At 39.7% G+C, this 21,116-nt stretch overlaps 1 protein-coding gene and 1 long non-coding RNA gene across 6 annotated transcripts in view; one reads left to right on the forward strand and one right to left on the reverse strand.

Moving 5' to 3' along the window:
* LOC136150771 (uncharacterized) overlaps positions 1–16,090 on the reverse strand; it is a 31,612-nt gene extending 15,522 nt beyond the window's left edge. The window contains exons 1-2 of the long non-coding RNA XR_010659930.1: positions 15,987–16,090; positions 9,640–9,764 (exon numbers count right to left, since the gene is read on the reverse strand). This is a non-coding gene — a long non-coding RNA (uncharacterized lncRNA). The remainder of the gene's footprint in view (positions 1–9,639; positions 9,765–15,986) is intronic.
* SRSF12 (serine and arginine rich splicing factor 12) lies at positions 2,740–17,765 on the forward strand. 5 transcript variants are annotated; one of them, XM_065911489.1, is made up of 5 exons: positions 2,740–2,994; positions 9,224–9,328; positions 10,610–10,713; positions 10,892–11,033; positions 15,805–17,765. In XM_065911489.1, the coding sequence occupies exons 1-5, from the start codon at positions 2,930–2,932 to the stop codon at positions 16,172–16,174; spliced, it is 786 nt and encodes a 261-aa protein (XP_065767561.1). In that variant the 5' UTR covers positions 2,740–2,929; the 3' UTR covers positions 16,175–17,765. The 5 variants fall into 5 exon arrangements, with proteins under 5 accessions (XP_065767561.1, XP_065767564.1, XP_065767562.1 ...); XM_065911490.1 differs by lacking the exon at positions 9,224–9,328 and adding an exon at positions 9,696–9,806 and having other exon boundaries at positions 2,890–2,994; positions 10,590–10,713; XM_065911491.1 differs by lacking the exon at positions 9,224–9,328 and having other exon boundaries at positions 2,978–2,994; positions 10,590–10,713.
* Positions 17,766–21,116: the final 3,351 nt, after the last annotated feature.

A 21,116-nucleotide genomic window follows, 5' to 3' on the forward strand; every position in this document is an offset into this window, starting at 1 on the left:
CCATCTGGGAAGCCCAAGGGAAGAGGTTTATTAATAATTCTCACTTCCTACCAAATCTCTTTCCTCGGCAAGGTCAGTGTAGTGGGTTGAATGGTGGCCCCAGAAAAGATAGGCCCAAGTCCTAATCTTATTTGGAAAAAGAGTCTTTGCAATTAAGTTAAGGATGTTGAGATGAGATCATCCTGGATTACTTGGGTGGGCCCTAAATCCAATGACAAGTGTCCTCATAAAACAAAGAGGAGAAAGCTGTATGAAGATGGAAGCGGAGATTAGAGGCACCAGGGACCAGAAGAAGCAAGGAAGGATGCTCCTCTAGTGCCTTAAGAGAGAGTGCGGCCCTGCCGCACTGATTTCAGATTTCTGGCCTCCTAAACCGTGAAAGAATACAATTCTGTTCTTTTAAACCACTGAATTTGTGGTAATTTGTTTCAAAAAAGTTATAGACAGCCTATTAAAAAGCAGAGACGTTACTTTGCCAACAAAGATCCATCTAATCAAAGGTATGGTTTTTCCAATAGTCATGTATGTATGTGAGAGTTGGACTATAAAGAAAGCTGAGCGCCGAAGAATTCATGCTTTTGAACTGTGGTGTTGGAGAAGACTCTCTGGAGTCTCTTGGACTGCAAGGAGATCCAACCAGTCCATCCTAAAGGAGATCCGTCCTGAATATTCATTGGAAGGACTGATGCTGAAGCTGAAACTCCAATACTTTGGCCACCTGATGCGAAGAACTCACTCATTGGAAAAGACCCTGATGCTGGGAAAGATTGAGGGCAGGAGGAGAAGGGGACGACAGAGGATGAGATGGTTGGATAGTATCACCGACTCGATGGACATGCGTTTGAGCAACCTTCGGGAGTGGTGATGGACAGGGAAGTCTGGCGTGCTGCAGTCCATGAGTCACAAAGAGTCGGACACAACTGAGCAACTGAACTGAACTGAGAAAATCAAACTTTCCTACCATACACTCAGCCTGCCCTCCAGCCTCATTTTCTTCTTCTTCACCTTGCTGCTCCTGTTTGCTGCCTTTCATTTCCCTGTATTGCCTCAAAGCCTTTGCACATGCTGTTCCAGTGCATGGATTGCTCCTCTTCATTCTTCAGATATTCCTGTAAGGCCTCTTCAGGGTAAAGGTCAGTGATCCTCTAGCCTTGCTTGCCAACCCCCATAAGGTACCCTTCCAGCAGCATGTAGCTACTTTTAAGAAAAAAAAAATTTATTCATTTGACAGCATCAGGTCTTGCAGCCCACAGGATCTTTCTTGCATCATGTGGGGTCTTTCGTGGTGGTGCATGGCCTGTCTGGTTGTGGTCCTCAGACTCAGTTGCTCCAAGGCATGTGGTATCTTAGTTCCCCCACCAGGCATTGAACCTGTATCACCTGCATTGCAAGATGGATTTTTAACCACTGGATCACGAGGGAAGTCCTGCATGTAGCTGTTTTCATACCTCTACCATAGGCTTATCTTTATTAGTGTGATAATTAGATTCTGCTGCCTCTACCAAGTTGTAAGCTTCAAAGAATGTGATCCCACTCTCACCCCTTAGATCCCCAGGCTAGCCCAGAGCTTGCTGTGCGCTAAGGAATCACATTTTGAACGAATGGCCACTATTCCAGAAGCATTTGCTGACCTTGGGAAACTCACAGCCTTTGAGACAGCCATGGGCTAGGTAGGACGACCATATTATTTACCCTCCCAAATTAGCCACTTCTGAGAATGAAAAGGGGTGCTACTATAATTACAAGCCACCTGGTTTCAGTCCTGGTAACACGTTTTTCTGACCACAGTAGCAAATGTGAAGGCACGAGGAGTAAGAAGGGGTGGCTAAGGCGTATTGGAGAGGCAGGGAGGGGATAATTTAAATTTGCTTAATTGCTTCTGCATTTTCATCGCTTTCTTCCACACCACGTATTCACTTGTTCATTCTTTTATTGTCTGGTCTTTGCTCAAGAATGTAAGTTCTATGAGGGCAGGGACGTGGCTTTTGTTTTTGCTGGGTCCCACACCTAGAATAGTTCTCGGTGCAAGCAGGTGCTCAATAAACATCTGAATGAATGTACTCATAGCTGAATGGTGTACTCCAAACGAATAATGGATGAAGAATCAAAAAAAATCCTCACAGTTTGAAAGTCTAATGTCTCAGCATTCCACGGGCAGGAGGCAGAACCATTGCCAAGGTCTGGGGCCGAGGATGCAATCGTGAAGGCCCCAGTGACCATCCGGCTGTGGCGAGGTCGAACCCCGCCCACCTCCGACTCGCAACATCTTTTCTCCGGATGCTTTCTAACCCGCGGTTCACCTGCTTCAGCCCGTAGGGCCGCTCTCGTCCATGCCCTCCTATTACACTCCGACCCCAGCCGCACCCTCCGAGAGTCCCTTTCGACCCCCCGGGGACCCCGGCGCTGCCCCTTCCCCGATGCCCTCCACCCCGGGGCTCGCGCGCCGCGTCCTTCGAAGAGGCCCTCGAATCCTGGGACCCCCTCCCGGCCCCGCCCCCTCCCGCACGCCGCCCGGCCCCGCCCCTCCCGCACGCGCCCGGCCCCGCCCCTCCCGCACGCCGCCCGGCCCCTCCCCCTCTCCCGCACGCGCCCGGCCCCGCCCCCTCTCCCGCACGCGCCCGGCCCCGCCCCTCCCGCACGCCGCCCGGCCCCGCCCCTCCCGCTCGCGCTCGGCCCCGCCCCCGCACACGGCCCGGCCCCGCCCCCGCCCCGCCCCCGCGTGGTCCGCGCGGACGGACTCGCGCCGCACAGCGCTGCCCCCGCGCCCGCCTCTGCGGCTGCGCGCTGGCGGGGCCGAGGCCGAGGCGAGGGGGTCGCGCCGCGGGCCGGCGGAGCTGCTGTGGCGGCGGCGGCGGCGGCGGCGGCGGCGGCGGGAGACAGAGCGAGCCCGGCGGCCGGGCAGACCCCTGAGGGAACGCAGGACGCGGCCATGTCTCGCTACACGAGACCCCCCAACACCTCCCTGTTCGTCAGGAACGTCGCGGACGCCACCAGGTGAGCGGCGGCGGGTCCGCAGGTTGGCGCGCGGGGGAGGGGCGGGTAGCGGCCGCGACGCGGCGCCCGGCGGGGCCACCCGCTCCTCGCCGCCGGCCGGCCCGGGGCTCGCCGTGGGGGAGCCTCTCCCGAGGCCGGCGCGGGTCCTCGGGCTGCCCGGGGCCTGGGAGGGACTCGCGCCTCCGCCCTCCCGCCCGGCCTTCCGCCCCGGCGCGGCCCGTCTCCGGGCCCCGCCGCCCGTGGCCGCCCCCCGCACCTGGGCGGCTGGCCGGTGCCCGTTCCTCGCCGAGAGAACAGGAGGCGCGCCGGCCGCCCCTGGCCGGGAGCCGCGGTGCCCGCCGCCTCCGCCCCTGAGAGCTCCTCGGGCGAGGGCCGGCGTCTCGCCCGTTTGTCGCTGGGCAGGGATAAAGCCGCGCGTCTCCCCACCTGGCTGGGAAGGAGCTGGGGATGCTGAGAGCGCGTTACGAATAGCGCGTACTTCGGGCCTGACGACTGTAGTCAGTAGGCTGGTTTCCTTACAGGTGGCGCTCGTTAATTTATTTGTTGCACAGCCTTATACTGTATACAAAGGATAACTACGGTGAATGAGATTTATGTGTTTTCCTTTAAAGTTTGGAGTGCAGTGTAAACACCCATCATAATGGTTTGGAGAGACTTCCCTGGTCGATTCTGTTGCATTCATCCCACCCGCCCCCCTTGGGAGAATTCTGTCTGCATAGTTTCTAATGTTGACTTCTTACAGCTGTGTCTTTCTCCCTCAGTAGGAGCCAGAGGGGATGGGGGGGGGCGGAGGTTAGTAGATATTTTCGTTTTACTGGGTTTGCTTAATTTACTCCACAGCCCTCCTCCCCATCCTAGCCTTTATTGTTATGCAAGATTATCTTGTGGTACCTAAGGGGAAGCTGAAATTCAGAGTTTCAGTGACTTACCTGGGGCTTCAAGGCTGGAAATATATTGGAGCCTTTGACTCCAGAGCCATCAAGAGTAATCATCATAATTTACTTTTGAGAAGTAAATTTTAAGTCTTTCTTAGAAACTCGATTTCTGCTAATATATATATATGCATGTCACAACTATAGACTGTGAGTTAACATACTTTAACATCCTAAGTATGCTTGTGTTTACATGTCTTCGCTCAACTTGTTTATCAGCATATTAAATAGAAAGTAAGCAAAATTTATAATTTGGGTAAGGTTAAAAAAATTGCTGTGGTTAAACAGACCACTTGTATACTCAATAAGAATGCAGTGCGCCAACAAAAAAAAAGTAAGGTTTCCAATTCCAGTGGCCACAGAGGCCAACCATGGTAATATGAATGAATGAGTGAAAGTGTCAGATTAAAGCCCAATAGAATGGTGTGGACTGTCGCAAATGGAAAAGAACATGTGCCATCTCAAGAGGACAGTGGCTGCTACCAGGCTTCAGCTGTAACTGCTGTATGCTGCATAGACATTTGGACTTGTGGCCACATCGTTTTAATTTTCAAAAGAAGTCAAAAGCCTGTATTTTGTGTGTGTAAACTGTCAGTTTCAAACTGTTGGCAGTTTCTAAGTTGAATCAGACTAAATTGCCATTTTTGTAGTTTTAAAAGCTATAAAAATATTGGCATTTCCATGTTTCAGCACTTTTTGTTAAATGTTTATAAACATTGTGCAGGCCAAATAACACACACACACACATAGAAGGGAACTTCCTCAGCTTTTGGGCATCTATGAAAAACCTTTAGCTAACAACATACTTAATAATGAAACTGAATGCTTTCTCCCTAAGATCAGAACAAGACAAGGATGTCAACTCTTACAACCACTATTCAACATTTTATTGCAGGTCCTAACCAATGTAACAAGGCAAGGAAAATAAAGACATAAAAATTATAAAGGTAAAAGTAAAACCTGTCCCTATTCTTAGGTGACATGTTTGTTTACATAAAGCTACAGTCACTAATAGTTTCCTTAAGTCACCAGAATATGAAGTAAATTTAGTGAAAATTCTATTTGTATATACTAACAGCAAACAACAAAAACTTTTAAAATTCCTTTTATCTTAGTATCAAAAAACATACTTAGGAATAAGTTTTGCAAAACCACGTAAAAACCTTTGCATTGAAGATAACAACACATGGCCAAGAGCAATCAAAGACCAATATAAATTAATAAATATAGTGTGTGTTCTTAGATTGGAAGGTGAACTGTTATGTTATCAGTTCCATCCCAGTTGATTATATTATAGATTCAAGGCATTCCTGATCAAATGCTTTTTAAAAATAGGAACAAATTAATTCTAAAATATATTAATATGCAAAGGATCTGAATAGCCAAAATAATTTTTTAAAAGGTCACTGAAGCTGGAAGGCTTATATTCCCTGGCTTAAAGATTTACTAAAAAGTTTCAATAATCAAAACTTTGTTATTGGCCTAAGGATAGACGAATAGATCTATAGAACAGAAAGAGGGTCCATAAACCACACATATAGAGTCAATTGATTTTTGACAAAGGCACTAAAGCCTTTAGAAAAAAAACTTTCCACCAAATGACGCTGTAACAACTGGATCTATATAGGGAAAAAATGTACTTCAACCCCTGTCCCACATAATTTGAAGTGGATCATTAATTGATATGTAAAAGATAAAATTGTAAAGCTTTTAGAAGAAAGCAAAGGAAGATATCTGTATGAGTTAGGGACAGGCAGATTTATTATAAGACAAAGTCATTACCTTAAAAGGGAATATTGAAAAATCAGGTTTCTCCAAAATTAAAATTTCTGTTCATTAAGAAAGTAAACAGGTGAGCCAGGGACTGGGAGGAAGTATTCAGAAAGCCTATATCTCACAAAGGACTTTTTCTAGAAATAGTAATGAGCTTGTATAAGTCAACAATGAAAAGACAAATGTTATTATTAAAAATGGACAAAAAGCTCCTACATGTTCAAGAGAAATACATGTGAATGTCCAATTAGCATGTGAAAAAGTGCTCAGCATCATTTGTACAATGCAGATGTACAAATTGAAATGCAAAAATTGCAGTACAAATTGAAACCACAGCAAGATTCCACTTAACACCCTCTTGAATGGCTAAAATTCAAAAGACTGACAATACAAAGTGCTGACAGAGTGGGCAGAACTGAAATGTACATGTTGTTGGTGGGAGTATAAAATGTTAACAACCATTTTGCAGAACTGTTTGGCTGTTTCATAGAAATTAAATGTATATATCCTCTTTAGCCCAGAAATTCTGACCCTAGAATAAATGACCCATAAGCATGTAAAGATGTTGAACCTAACTGGTGTATACAGAAATTAAAATTCAAATAATGAGATACCCATTCACTTTATATCCTTCAGCATGGCAGGGAGTGAGGAGTTGGATTCTTAGGCATTCTGATGCATGTCTTGAGGAGTATAAGTTGATTTGGCCATTTTGGAGAACATGTAGGAAAGCTGAAGATATGTATACTCTCCAGACCATCAATTGCATGGCTAGTGGTGCATCCCAGAAAACTATGCTAAGCACAATTTGCAGTTAAAAAAAAGGAAGCATATTAAATGCTCACCCATAGAAGTGTGTGTAAAATTGTGGTTTATCCATAACAATACCAATACAGAGTTAAAATGAGTGAACTAGAGCACCATGGAGAAATCTCAAGGGTGGAAAAGGCAAGGTGCAAAATTTTGCAGGTAATCTGATATCATTTATAGGTGATTTAATACCATTTATATAGATTTGCAGTAGAAATACAAAGTTATGTAGAGGAATGATGCACACCAGTGATTATTTCTGAGGGAGAAGAATATAGTATCTTCTTAAAAAATACTGAAAATACAAGTATAGTAAGTATTAAGGCATAATAAATGTTGATGGATACATGGGTGTTTAACATCAAAATAGATTATACCAGAAATACGAAAATAAATGGAAAAAAATAAAACAGCTAACAGCTAAGATGAAGAGGAGACTGAATAAGAGCCAGTTCTTTTGAGAAGGTTCATTCCCTCAGACTTCTGGGGTTCTAAGTCTCTATGACACATTGCCCTAGCCTCCTTTATATATCTAGTATCCTTTTCTGTCAGCCACTCACATTTGGTTGATGGAATTGGTTGCCTCTGAAGGTACTCATTTGAATTCTAGCTTTGCTACTGGCTGTGTGTATCTTTGGGCAAGGTAACTCACTTTCAGTCTCCTTGACTGGTACAGTAATGTGTCCTTCATTCTTTAATACAGCAGGTATATTCTGAGGTCTCCTATATGCCAAGCAACTATGTTAGGTACGAGATATACTAGTGAAGACATCTGCTTTAGAAGTGATTCTCAACCCTGAGCCTCAGAATTGCTTATGAAACCCTTAAAAAATTAAGCATAACTGGGGCTCACCATGGGAAGCGCAAATTAGGTCAGGGATTAAAGGATCAGGCTGGAATGCCTGCTTCCATGACATCTCCTTTACAGATGATTCCAATATTCAGGAATGGTTGAGATTTTTTGCTCTGTAGTCTGTGTTTTACGGGAGCAGGAATTGTGTCTTTCTTGTTCTCCATCATATTCCTAGAGCCTGGTCCATAGTACATACTCAGTAAGTATTTGTTGAATGAATAAATGAAAGAAAAAGACATTGTCATTGTCCTCTAAATTTAAAGGTAACAGTCACTCAGGAAAGGCAGGCAGTTAAGCATGATATAGTGAATATTAAAAATAAAATAATAAAAATAAAATGAAATTGTCATGATATCAACGTAATATTGACTACTTGGTTAGTGTTAGTTGAATCTTTATGTAATTCTTAAATTCATATCTCTAGCTTTAATCACTGACTTACAGTCTTGAGAAAAAATAAAATTGAATTTGTATAACCACAGTTTTCAGTTGCTCATAGAATAGAACTCTTAAGGCTGTTTCACCATCACCTCAAATTTGGCATTTCTAAACGTGAAAGTTTCTTCTTTTGCCTCTCCTCAATCTTCAATCTAACTGTCTTTTCCAGTTATCTAATTTTTATCTTGGACACCGTCTTTCTTCCATTTGCTCAAGTTAGAAGCTTTGTGCTCATCTTTGGGCCCTTTTTTCTACGGAGTATGTTTTGAAATACTCTTTTAATTCCTCCAAGCTGTGTTTTGTGCTCATAGCTGATTTTGAATCTCTATGAGCTCCAAGAGGCAGTAGGATATAGTCATTAGGAAGCCAGACTAGTGTCAGATTGTGGGAGTTTGCTTCCAGCTCTGTCTCTTTCTGACTCGGTGACATTAGGTGACTTCATCTGTCTGCACCATCATCTGTAAGCAACATTTGTAAAGATCTGTTATGGGAATTAAGTGGTCTTAAGGTGAGCAGTGGCTGGTATATAAATGCATTGTAACTGTCAGTTTTTAATGTTCTGTCTCTCCAGTTAAATTGTAACTCCTGAAGAGAAATATTATGGTTTGTGTTTCCTTGGTGTCCCCTCTTTAGTACCTATGACAGCAGAAAGCATGTAAGTGACTCAAAAATACTTGTCAGATTTGAGGCTCTGGTAGTTTTTTTTCTTTATGTTTACTAATAAAGCATCGATTTTTCTTTTAAAGCCTGAGAAGTAACTTTAGGACTTCTTTAGAATCTTATTTCTATCTGAAAACATTTAACATAAATATGAAATTATAGTGAGACAAATGAATGTGTTCTTAATGAATAGTTAGTAGTACTCTGTATTTTGACAGTTGAAAAGTCTTGTAATAGGAGTAACTTTCAAAAGTGCATATGCTCTATAGAAAATAAATAACCAACAAGGACCTACTGTTTTAGCACAGGGAACTGTACTCAATATTTTATAATAACCTATAAGGGAAAAGAATTTGAAAAGGAATATGTAGAAAATATATAAAAACTAAATCACTATGCTGTACACTTGAAGCTAACACAGTATTGTAAATCAACTATGCTTCAGTAAAAAAGCAAAAAAATTAAGTGAATATGCTGGATCAGTATCCCAAACCTGACTAAACATAAAAGCCACTTAGAGTGCTTATTAAAATACAGACTTCCAGATCTCTTGAATCAGAATCTCTAGAACTTAGAACTGAGAATTTGTTGTTTTATTTTTCCTTTCTTTTCTAAACCTTGGGTGATTCCTATGAGAGACAATTTTAGATAATTCTAGTCCGGAAAATATACTTTCTGCTGAAGGTTTCAACTGAATTTCTGTAGGCAAAATATTTAAATCCAGCTATTCATATTTCTTTACCTTATTTCTAAAATACTTCAGGCCTGAGGACTTGCGCCGTGAGTTTGGTCGATATGGCCCTATAGTAGACGTTTACATTCCACTTGACTTCTACACCCGCCGCCCAAGAGGATTTGCTTATGTTCAATATCCTTTATTTTACTGTGTGCATGTGCATAGACTACATACATGTGCATATCATGTATGTATACACACACATACTCAGCATATTTTATGAAATAATATAGCCTAATTAAATGTGTTTATTTCTTTATCTCAGAAAATCTAAAGCAGTCCACAGTAGCTGGCAAGCGCCCCTCAGTTTGAACCAACCTGTTAGCTAGAATCCAAGCATAAACCGAGCAGGCAAGACAAAAGGCACCTAAAGCGCAAGCGTCAAGGAGTAAAGAGGGAGGGTGGACACAGATGTAAAGACTTGGAAGAGGGGACGTCCTTACCGAGCAAAGGACGGAGCCAACACCAGGTTGAGACTTCGGCTTTCCTATTTACTCAGAGTTCCAGGATCAAAGCCAAGTCTGATTTTGTTGGTTCTGCGTCTCTTATAAAGTCCGTCTTGCAAGCCCTAAAGAATAAAGGTCAAGGTTCAAGATCAAGTGACACTGAGGTAATTGCCTAAGTCTCATTTGTATTGCATTACTTAAGCTTTTTCTGTTTTCAAAAAGTTAAACCAGTGACAACCTCCTGAAATACAGCTAGTTGGTTTATATAGTTTGTTTCCATTTTAGTTAGGTTTATTATATAATTTACATAGATAAAGGAATTCAGTGGGATATATAATTCCAGATGTTAACAGATTGTTTATTTCTTTTATAATTATATCCGAAGCAATAAAAACATAAAGGTATTTTACAGCAGTAGGTTCAAAGTCAAATATGATCACTTTGAAAGGACAAAATCAGTTTTGAATATATGTTTTAGCTCACTTATATGTGTATACTTTTGTTTATAAGTAATTTCTCCTAAATTAATTTAAAAAGCCTTTTAATGAAAGAGTAATTTTAATTTCAGAATGAAGGCTTCTGTGTACTGATTTTTACCTGAAATACTGAAAAACCTGGTAAATCTTTCATCTGAGAAGGGAGTGAGTCCTGCCTAAATGTTTTATTTGATAATACTAGCCGGTATTGAACTTATTCTCATGTTTCAAATTACATGCATTCTACAACTTTTAATGTATACATTAAAAATACAGTTAGAGATTTGTTTCTGTTCATTTTCAGACTCACTTTTAAGAATCATAATGGGCATTTGATAACGATATTTTTTCTGATTCTTCAATTATGTTAGAGATATGACCTTAAAAACTTGAGCTTGTTTTTCCTAATAATTTCATGCCATCTGTAAATTATTTTTAAAAAATAATATTTTTGATATCTGATGTTCAAAGTGTCCTTAACAGCTAGTCATATTTGAAGATGTTCGTGATGCTGAAGACGCGCTTTATAACCTCAATAGAAAGTGGGTATGTGGCCGTCAGATTGAAATACAGTTTGCACAAGGTGATCGCAAAAGTAAGTGTGACTTAATAGCAGATCTTGCTTTTTTAGCAGGATGAGTTTCAACAATGACAGATTTTTTTAGTTTAAAATTATTTCAGAATATAATGCTATTTGAGTGGCTTATTTATTGAATGATTGTTTATTGAGGTTTTCAGGTAATGAATTATAAATCTTGAACCTCATATTCTAGCACCAGGGCAGATGAAATCAAAAGAACGTCACCCTTGTTCTCCAAGTGATCATAGGAGATCAAGAAGCCCTAGCCAAAGAAGAACCCGAAGTAGAAGTTCCTCATGGGGAAGAAATAGGCGGCGGTCGGATAGCCTTAAAGAGTGAGTACAAAATAAAAGGGGATTGAAAACTTAATTTTCTGCTGTTTCCAGAAAACATTTTAAAGAATTTTCAAAAACAGGACACCAGAATCATTTTACTTAATATACATAAAGAATCAACTTTTTAAGAAGGATATGCTCCTCTCAATTTATAATGTATTGTTATTTTAACTTGGGTTTGTTAGCTACCTTCCAGTGTGTTCATTTTATGCCTGACTTAAGTTTAACCTTTTTAATAGATAATATATACTGAGGGGAAAAAGCAAAAATTTAATAAAGATGTATACTTGACAATAATATGAGGATTTTAAATAAAATTTTTTTAAATGAACCCCCAAATTAAGAATCTGAGGCCTGATAATTAAAAACTCATATGAAATAAAATGTAATCATTTGTGAAAGGAAGTTGATCAAAATGTGAATCAGTGTATTTGTAGAAAGCAAATTATTTCAAGAATAAATTCCAAGTATGCTAGCGTTGTAGGAAGAAAATATAAAAGTAGTAGATTTTTCAGAAGAAGATATTTACAAGTTGTCTGTTTTTCCTGCTAGAATTTAGTTTCTGTTAGAATAATAGGAAATTGCAGTGGAAATTGCTTGGTGATGTTGTTTTAGTCATAACTGAAATTGTATTAGCATGCCTAAATTCTACCACTTAACTGTTTTTCTCTTGAGTTTTAATGCTGTAATTTTTTTTATAGGCATATAGAATTTTAAGGTGAATTCTGTCCTTAAAGATTGATCAGCGTTTACGCTAATATCCTCTTTCTATGAGTAATAAAGAGTTGACTCCTGGGGCTTCCCTCACAATCCAGTGGTTAACGTCTTCAGGCTTCCACTGCAGGTGACTTATCTTGGGTTTGATCCCTGGTTGGGGAACTAAGATCCCAGATGCCACATGGCACAGTTAGTGATAAGAAAAGAAAGAGTTGGCTCTCCTGGGCCATATATAGTATATCTAAGCTGTCCAGTGACAACATAACCTCAAATCAGAGCTCATCTGCAGAGCTGCTCACTTTCACTCCACTCCCTCTGTTCCTCAGCTCCCAGGAGCCCATACAAGGAAGAGCCCAACACAGAGTGTGTGTTCCTGAGCTAGGCAGTCTTTCCCCAAGTACCTCGTTCTAAAAACAAGACTAAAGTGGCCCGGCTCCAGTCCCTCCAGCCAAGTGGAAAGAAAAGACAGGAAGAGAGAAATATCTGAGAATCCTGATTACTAGAAAATGTGGCCTATTCAGAGCCCTAGAATCTTAACATGTCAGATCAGTCCTTCACCTTGGGTTTGAAACAAATGTTTTGATTTTGGCATATTCTTAGGGAGGCATGCAAGTAAGAGGAAGCCTTGAGCTCCTTTTATAAGCCAGGAGAACCCAGGTCAGGATTGAGCCATCTCCAAGGTGGATGAAGAAATATTTAGGAACAGTTATGTTTCGGTCTGGAATTTGATTCTTTTTATCATACTTGGTCTGATAGTGTAAGAGTATAGACCTCTTGTGAATCTGTGGAGAATAATCCATTTTGTTACATGGCTAAAGGAAAGCCATCTTACTACTGATTGATTATCTGAGATTTTGACACCAATATACTCAAATACAAGTTACATTTATAGAACCTAAAATGTGGTGAGAACAAATTAAGAAATTTTATATGCCATGTGTGTAGCAAAGTCACACCAGTACCACTGGTATTGCTTCTGACTTCACAAAGGACATGAGTCATATGAATGATATTCAGCATTTCACATTACTATAAGTTAATGGTTTATATACAAAAAAATCAAACTAGATATAATATTGTACCTAAAGCAGTACTGTCCTAACTTACTAAATGATAACCAGTGGTCTTGGTGAAAAAGAGTAAAAGAAAAGGAGAAAATTGTCCATGTGATTGATTAAAAATATAAGCTGTTTCCAAATGCATTAGAGCCTTAATCAACCAACTTTTCTCCTGATTGATCTAGAGAAGTGAATATTCACAGCATATTCTGCCTTCTAGTGGCAGTAAAGTATACTACTTGTCTGGAGAAAAATAAACAAAAAAGACTGCCAGTTTCCAATCATTGTGGAGTATCAGGAATAGAAAGAACCACATTTTCTTGTAAGACAGTACAGTTCTGCTTTGCTCTCGTTACAGTTCTGCATTGTTCTAAAGGTTAAGACTGTTGCTTAACCTCTCTGACCTCAGTGGTTTTTGTACGTAGTTACACTGTTTGTTGTTCAGCCACTCACTCCTGTCAGACTCTTCAAGACCCCACGGACTGCAGCACGCCAGGGTTCCCTGTCCTTCACTGTCACCTGGAGTTTGCTCAGACTCATGTCCATTGAGTTGATGCCATCCAACCATTTCACCTTGTCACCCCTTCTCCTGCCCTCACTCCTTTCCAGCGTCAGGGTCTTTTCCAGTGAGTCAGCTCTTTGCATCAGGTGGCCAGAGTATCAGAGCTTCAGCCTCAGTCCTTCCAGTGAATATTCAGGAATGATTTCCTTTAGGATGGACTGTTTGGATCACCTTGCTGTTGAAGGGACTTTCGGGAGTCTTTTCCAGCACTACAACTGGAAAGCATCAGTTCTTTGGCACTCAGCCTTCTTTATGGTCCAGTTCTCACATCTGTACATTACTACTGGAAAGCCATATAGCCTTGACTATACAGACCTTTGTTACCAAAGTGATGTCTCTGCTTTTTAACATGCTGTCTAGGTTTGTCATAGCTTTTCTTCCAAGGAGCAAGTATCTTTTAATTTCCTTGGCTGTGGTCACCATCTGCGGTGATTTTGGAGCCTGGGAAGATAAAGTCTGTCACTGTTTCCGTTGTTTCCCTACTATTTGCCATGAAGTGATGGGACCGGATGCCATGATCTTCCTTTTCTGACTGTTTTTCACTCTCCTCTTTCATCTTCATCAAGAGGCTCTTTCCTGTTCACTTTTTGCCATCACAGTGGTATCATCTGCGTATCTGAGGTTATTGATATTTCTCCTGGCAATCTTGATTCCAGCTTGTGCTTCATCCAGCCTGGCATTTCGCATGATGTACTCTGCATATGAATCAAATAAGTAGAGTGACAATATACAGCCTTGATGTACTCTTTTCCCAGTTTTGAACCAGTCCATTGTTCCATGTCTTGTTCTAACTGTTGCTTCTTGACCTGCATATGGTTTTCTCAGGAGGCAGGTAAAGTGATCCGGTATTCCTATCTCTCGAAGAATTTTCCACAGTTCGTTGTGATCTACACAGTCAAAGGCTTTAGCGTAGTCAATGAAGCAGAAGTAGATGTTTTTTGAAGTTCCCTTGCTTTTCCTATGATCCAGTGGATGTTGGCAATTTGATCTCTGGTTTCTCTGCCTTTTCTAAATCCAGCCTGTACATCTGGAAGTTGCACTGTTGACCCCTGGCTTAACGGATTTTGAGCATTACCTTGCTAGCATGTGCAGTGAGCGCAATTGTTTGGTAGTTTGAACATTTTTTGGCATTGCACTTCTTTGGGATTGGAATGAAAACTGACCTTTTCCAGTCCTGTGGCCACTGCTGAGTTTTCCAAATTTGCTGACCTGTTAAGTGCAGCACTTTAACAGCATCATCTTTTAGGATTTGAAACAGCTCAGCTGGAATTCCATCACCTCCATTAGCTTTATTCGTAGTGATGCTTCGTAAGGCCACTTGACTTCACACTCCAGGATGTCTGGCTCTAGGTGAGTGATCACACCATAGTGGTTATCTGGGTCATTAGGATCTTTTTTGTATAGTTCTTCTGTGTATTCTTGCCACCTCTTAATATCTTCTACTTCTGTTAGGTCCATACCATTTCTGCCCTTTCTTGTGCCCATCTTTGCATGAAATGTTCCCTTGGTATCTCTGATTTTCTTGAAGAGATCTCTAGTCTTTTCCATTTTGTTGTTTTCCTCTGTTTCTTTGCATTGTTCACTCAGATGTTCAATCTTTCAGCTGCTGTTTTTTGCTAACCTCTTGGAGTCTTACATGTGCAACATAGATGGTGGCCAGTGACTTGAGGAAAATTTATAGGCAGAGTTTAGATTGGGATGGGGTGGTTTGTCTGCATTTTCCTCATCTCTGGGATTTTTGTCTGTTAAGTCTTAGCCATTTTGATGGCCCTGAATTCTAATCTCTGTCTCTTCAGCTTAGTCCAGTAGCTATTTTCTAGTTGGGCTTAATTCTCCCTTCTGGCTTTTGGAAAACGGTCTCAGGAAAAGAGACCGTTTGTAACCCTTGGTGGCCCTTACCTCTGTAACCTCGTGGCTTGTAACCCTTCAGCTTCTGCTTTTGATGGTTATTCTCCAATGCCTTTTAACAGTTGTTTTGTAAGTGTTGTCTAACCTTTTAATACAGCTTTTTTTTAGTGGTAAGATTGGTCTAGAACAAGCTGCTCTGTCATGGCAAGGTTCAGAAGTCCTCCATCTAGGTTTTTGTTTTTATTAACATTATTTAATATTCTTTAAATATTTTCTTTTTATCTTTTTTTCCCTTTCAGATTTTCTTAGCTCTTAGGGTTATGTAACCCAGACTAAATATGCAAAATATATTTTTCAGAACTGACTCATAAAAGATACCCAGGAAAGTCAGAATCTTTTGGTCAAATATTACAAACTTGTACATAATTTTTGAACCAAAAGCACGCATAATAAAATTAGAATTTTTTTCTCCGACAAAAGTGCAACCAATGTTATGTAAAGTATGTAAGTTTCTGAAAGTGTTGTTTCCTAACCTATTAACTATTTCTGTACGAAATATATACTCTGACGTTATGGGTGTTTGCAGGTCTCGACACAGGCGATTTTCTTACAGCCAGTCTAAATCTCGCTCCAAATCACTACCCAGGCGGTCTACCTCAGCACGGCAGTCAAGAACTCCAAGAAGGAATTCTGGTTCTAGAGAACGGTCAAGGTCCAAGTCCTTGCAGAAAAGGTCCAAGTCAATAGGAAAATCACAGTCAAGCTCACCTCAGAAGCAGACTAGCTCAGGAACAAAATCAAGATCACATGGAAGACATTCTGACTCCATAGCAAGATCCCCATGTAAATCTCCCAAAGCGTATACCAATTCTGAAACAAAAGCACAGACAGCGAAACACTCTCACTTTGGATCACATTCCAGGTCGCGGAGTTATCGTCATAAAAACAGCTGGTGAGCAGCAACAGAAGAGTGCTCCGTGGCTTTAATATAGGCATTAAACTTCTCATTGTGTTGAATAAAAATTCTTGAAGGCTTACAGAAAATGTGAGTTGATAATTAGTTACTTTGGGCATGTATAAGAAATAAAGGCTCTCTCACTTGGGTTAATGAAGATTTGGTCTCCGTGTAAGGGCCCACACCACAAGTATGATGTGAGTGGTGTCCCATTTTATGGAGCCTTTTTTGCTTACATCGTGGCAGAAGAGTACTTTTTAGAAGAAATGTATAAAGTGGAACTAAATTAGAAAATTTGATTTGGATATTAAGTATTAACAGTAAGTAAAAAAAATATTTTTTACTTTATAAAGCACTTTACTTTCATTAAAAGTAATGACGACTGTATAATTGCATAAGGCAGACTTAAGACTGTTTGACACTGTATGTCTCCTTTGTGCTTTCTCTTTAAACTTGGGCCAATTCCTGGTGGCATTAGTTCTATATCATAAAATACTGACATTTCTAAAAGTAGAGTTTATGTAGAGATCAAGCATTCAAAAGAAATTCTTTCCTAAGCTCAAAAAAGGTTCCTGAGTGGAGCAGTATAGATAAATTGATATTAAGTTGTATCTGTATCATGTTCATTCCTGTCAGAAATACCAAAACGTTTAAAAATACTGCATTTTGAACGGTTTGAGACTGCTATAAAAATGTGCAACACTCATAGTCCAAAAATATTCATATCAAGCCTTATACATACGAAGATGGTACATTTTGTATAAAATCACATTTTATACCGTTAATTCTACATACCTGCTTTTCATCTGTTACTTAGTGGTTTCCTTTCAGAGCTTTTGTTCAAGAGTAAATGGTATAGAATAAGTTTTGTTTATTTTTGAAAATGTTTAGTACCTTGTATTAAACTCAAGACTGCATTCTCAGAAAACAGCTTCGCAGTACTGGGATTTACATTACACTGCCCTTCATTTTTTAAAGCCAAATAGCTTTATTGATATTCTTTTGTAGTTGTTAAAACAGAATTTCTTTAAAAATGTGTTTAAAAATAGTTTACGTTTTTCAGAGGGTTTGGTAGTATTTGTGATAAAATGGTTTTGCATATGGTTATTATAGGGGATATATTTATAGAGCTTTACTGTGTACCTTGTTGAATTATATTGAAATTAAAAGTTCTCAGCCCATATAGTTAATATTTGTATCTAGAATGGTTAAGAAAAAAAATCTGTCTTATATTTTTAGCTTATAGGAGCCAGTGTTTCTTCTGTTTGTTTTGAATACAAATTCCATTTTTTTTTTTTTTGCATTTTACATCCTGTGTGTAAGAAATAACTTTACAAAATAATTTATATGCTGGTGGTAATTGGATAAGTACCATAAATTCGTGTATTCTGTACTTTCTGAATAGATTTTCTCTATTTAATCATAGCAAAATTTATTTCAAAACTACAGCTCTTTGAAGTGTTCAGATGTAATAAAATTTAGTTATAAAATTATGTGGCACTACTGAAAATTGAAAGGATAGTCTGAAGAAAGAGCAAGACAAACAGTAATTTTTTGTATTTTCTAAATAAATGTTTTGGTTTATGTACACATGTATGTAGTTATTGTGGATACTACAAGTGATTATAGTGTCTACATTTAATAATATTTTAGTAAAAAGTTAGTAAGTCCGTGTTTCTGAACATGCTTAATCCTTCGATTTACTCTGATTTGGTTGTCCATTGTAATTGCTAGACTGCTTATGAGGATACTGTTTGGTTTGATGGAAAAACGAATGATAACAGTTTAAACTTATGGTTGTTCACTCTGTGCTTGGCAGTGCTCTGTGAAGTTTTACATTACTCACTCATCACAAGAGCTTGGTAAGGGCAGTACCACTGCAGACCAGGTGAGATGAAGAGAGCTTCAGTGACCTGCCCAAACAAGGCCACACAACGGACTTTGTAGCCGGGCGGTGGTGGGCTCCATACTCCCCTCCCCCATCACCACGCTTGTCTTTGTGGAAGACGAGTCTTTGACAGATACATGCTAAACTTTTATATTTAGAGGAAAAGGAGATAGTAGAATTAGGAAAAGAAACGATTATAGGCTTCAGTGAAACTGGGTTCTGTGATTAACAACTGTGCTGATACCCTGGAAAATTGTATTCTGGGTACATCTGTTCTAGGATTCACTTCTGCTATAGAATTGTTTCTTGGGCCTTTTAAGAGAGGATGCTTAGGGTAAGATTGTTAAATAAAGCAAATGTATTACCTATCTGTGATCATTTCCTTTAAAGATAGTATATTTATTTAGGTACTTGCCCACTTTAAATATAGGGGCACTTCCTACCTCCATTTGTTCAGGATTCATAGAGGATCAGATATGTCAGAGAAGGTAAAGATGGCCACTTTGATTGCTTGTTTTCTTTCTCTTATAAGTAATACACATAATTACTGTATAGCAACTGGTATTTCGCAGCTGCAGACAGATAATGGGAAAACACGCTAAAATTCTTTATCAGGAGTCTAGGATTTAATCTTGTGCCACTGGGCTATTTATCTTTAAATGTAAAATATTAACTAATTTTAGGACTTTATGTGTTATCTGAGATAAATATATATTACTTGAGGTACTACTATTCTAAGACATGCTCTTCTATTATAAATATACTCGAGTAGCTGTCTTTATTCCAGTTCCATTGCATGAGGCAAAATCAGAGTTTAAAAGAAGAAACATTTAGAAATACTTTTACAGTTCTTCTAAAGAAAAGTAAAAGTTGCTTAGTCATGTCCAACTCTTTGCAACCCTAGAATTCTCCAGGCCAGAATGCCGGAGTGGGTAGCCTTTCCCTTCTCCAGAGGATCTTCCCAACCCAGGGATCGAACCCAGGTCTCCTGCATTGCAGGTGGATTCACCAGCTGAGCCACGAGGGAAAGCCAAGAATACTGAAGTGGGTAGCCTATCCCTTCTCCAGCAAATCTTCCAACCCAGGAATCAAACCAGGGTCTCCTGCATTGCAGGTGCATTCTTTACCAACTGAGCTTTTCAGGGAAGCCCATAATTCTAAACTACATTAAAATTGTAATTTCCTATTTGGAGTTAAAAATTAAATTTGTTTTCCAAACAGGGTGGCCAAGTATCTGGGGTACTTGTATAACATTGCTACTTATGCAGAGGATCTTAATCCAGGTCATGAAACCAAAGCTTCAGATCTAGCACCTGTAGATTTTAAAACAAGTCCGTGATTCCTAGTAGTTTAAAAGCCAGTGGTTCAGTGATACATCCAGATATTAGTCTCAAAACTCATATATTCAGTTAGAAAACATTTAAGCATTAAGTGAAGGTTATGAACTTAGCATCTGAATCACTCCCTTGATGAAAATAGAATATTTAGGATCATGGCATTTGCTCCAGCATTGGTCTTCCAGGTCAGTTTAGGCCCTCTGCAAAATTTGTATCTTGTACAAGATGCTCTTAAATCAAGCAAATAACCAAGCTTGTGCATCCCAGACCAGGCCCCATTGCCTCACATAAACAGCTTTAGGGGAGTAAGCACTTCCTTCTTGACTGGGCTTCCCTGAATCCCTCCCGGCTCCACCCCCAACTCAGAGCATGTTCCTGGTGCTCTGATCCCATCCCAGGAACTCAGACTGGGACAGCCCACAAAGAAGGTGGGTGGGCTATAAAGGAGTCGTGAAGTAACTGGGAATTTAAAATACACCTAGGCTACTATACCCCAGGAATAATCCCCCCACAAAACATGGTATACTGTTTTAATTATATTTGGGGGAAAGGTTATATGATTACTCTTAATTGAAGCTTATGTTCTACCACAATTTTGAATATATGAAAAAAATTAGTATCAACTTGTAGATGTTCAAGGGGGTTGATGGCTACCATTTTTACATGTATTATACAATTTTAAGCATGTTTGGTTCACACAACTCAAAACACCATATTAAACCTACCTCTTAAAGTCTACTTAGTTTGTAAACTAGTATTTAAATAGACTATAAATTAAAATCAAGAATATCTTAATGGTGTGTCAGGTTTCAGGTTCTTTCTGGATAGAAAATTTAAAGGGTCAGTCTCCAAATAAGAGAATATCTAGCCAGTAATCAGTGCTTTTGCTAGAAGTGGATCGACCACATGTTTATCACTATTCGATCTTATGTATTGCAGCTTGTATAGGATGAGTAGTTTCTCAGAAAAAGTATCACTGAAACAAGCAAAGTTACAGCTTCCCGAATCCTAAGAACTATATGCTTTTTAGAAATGGATGTAGATTGAGGAAACTCAGGATTCTTTGCTATGAGCAGCTGTTTCCTAAAGAAACAACTACACTCTAAGTTTTCTTAGCGTACTCCTGATGAGTAGTCTTAACATGCTGTTACATTGACTTATTTCAACAGAAATCTCAATATAAAACAGTCTTCCAGGCTCAAGTGATAGCCTGTTTCAGTAGTAAGAAAAATGAATGATTTTTTTGTGAGGCGAAACTAAAAACCATTCCTATTTGTGAGGCAGCATCCGCTTTGTTGCAGTACTTTACACCTTGAGGAAAAGTACTCTGATGTAAGCTGTATAATTGGTTGAATGTTTCAGGGCATTTTTACATTTTAAAAATGAGGAGTGTGTTACTTAAATTTATTTTAACACTGAAACATAATTTCATAAGAACCTTAAGGAAAACTATTTACATTCATCACTGTCAGTAAACCATAAGACTTTGGCCTTAAAATGTTCAATGTAGCTGAATTAGAAATACTCAGGCTCTAGGTTTGTTAAGATATTCATTATAATTTTTAATGTGTATATTAAGTTAACCATTTTTGGTATTGTTTTATACTTTATAATTCATCCCCTAGTCTTGTCATATAATCTGTGTGGGTTTTTTTTTTTTAATGCCACTTAAAAACATGGATAATAAAATTTTATTCTACAGTATCTCATGCATGAAA

This window comes from Muntiacus reevesi, chromosome 19 (genome assembly GCF_963930625.1).
Source record: "Muntiacus reevesi chromosome 19, mMunRee1.1, whole genome shotgun sequence".
Taxonomy (NCBI): Eukaryota; Metazoa; Chordata; class Mammalia; order Artiodactyla; family Cervidae; genus Muntiacus; species Muntiacus reevesi.

Coding starts and splice junctions, on each gene's coding strand:
- SRSF12 (XM_065911489.1), top strand. CDS start 2,930: ATGTCTCGCTACACGAGACCCCCCAACACCTCCCTGTTCGTCAGGAAC. Junction 2,995..9,223: donor AACGTCGCGGACGCCACCAG/GTGAGCGGCGGC, acceptor AAAATACTTCAG/GCCTGAGGACTTGCGCCGTG. Junction 10,714..10,891: donor TGCACAAGGTGATCGCAAAA/GTAAGTGTGACT, acceptor CTCATATTCTAG/CACCAGGGCAGATGAAATCA.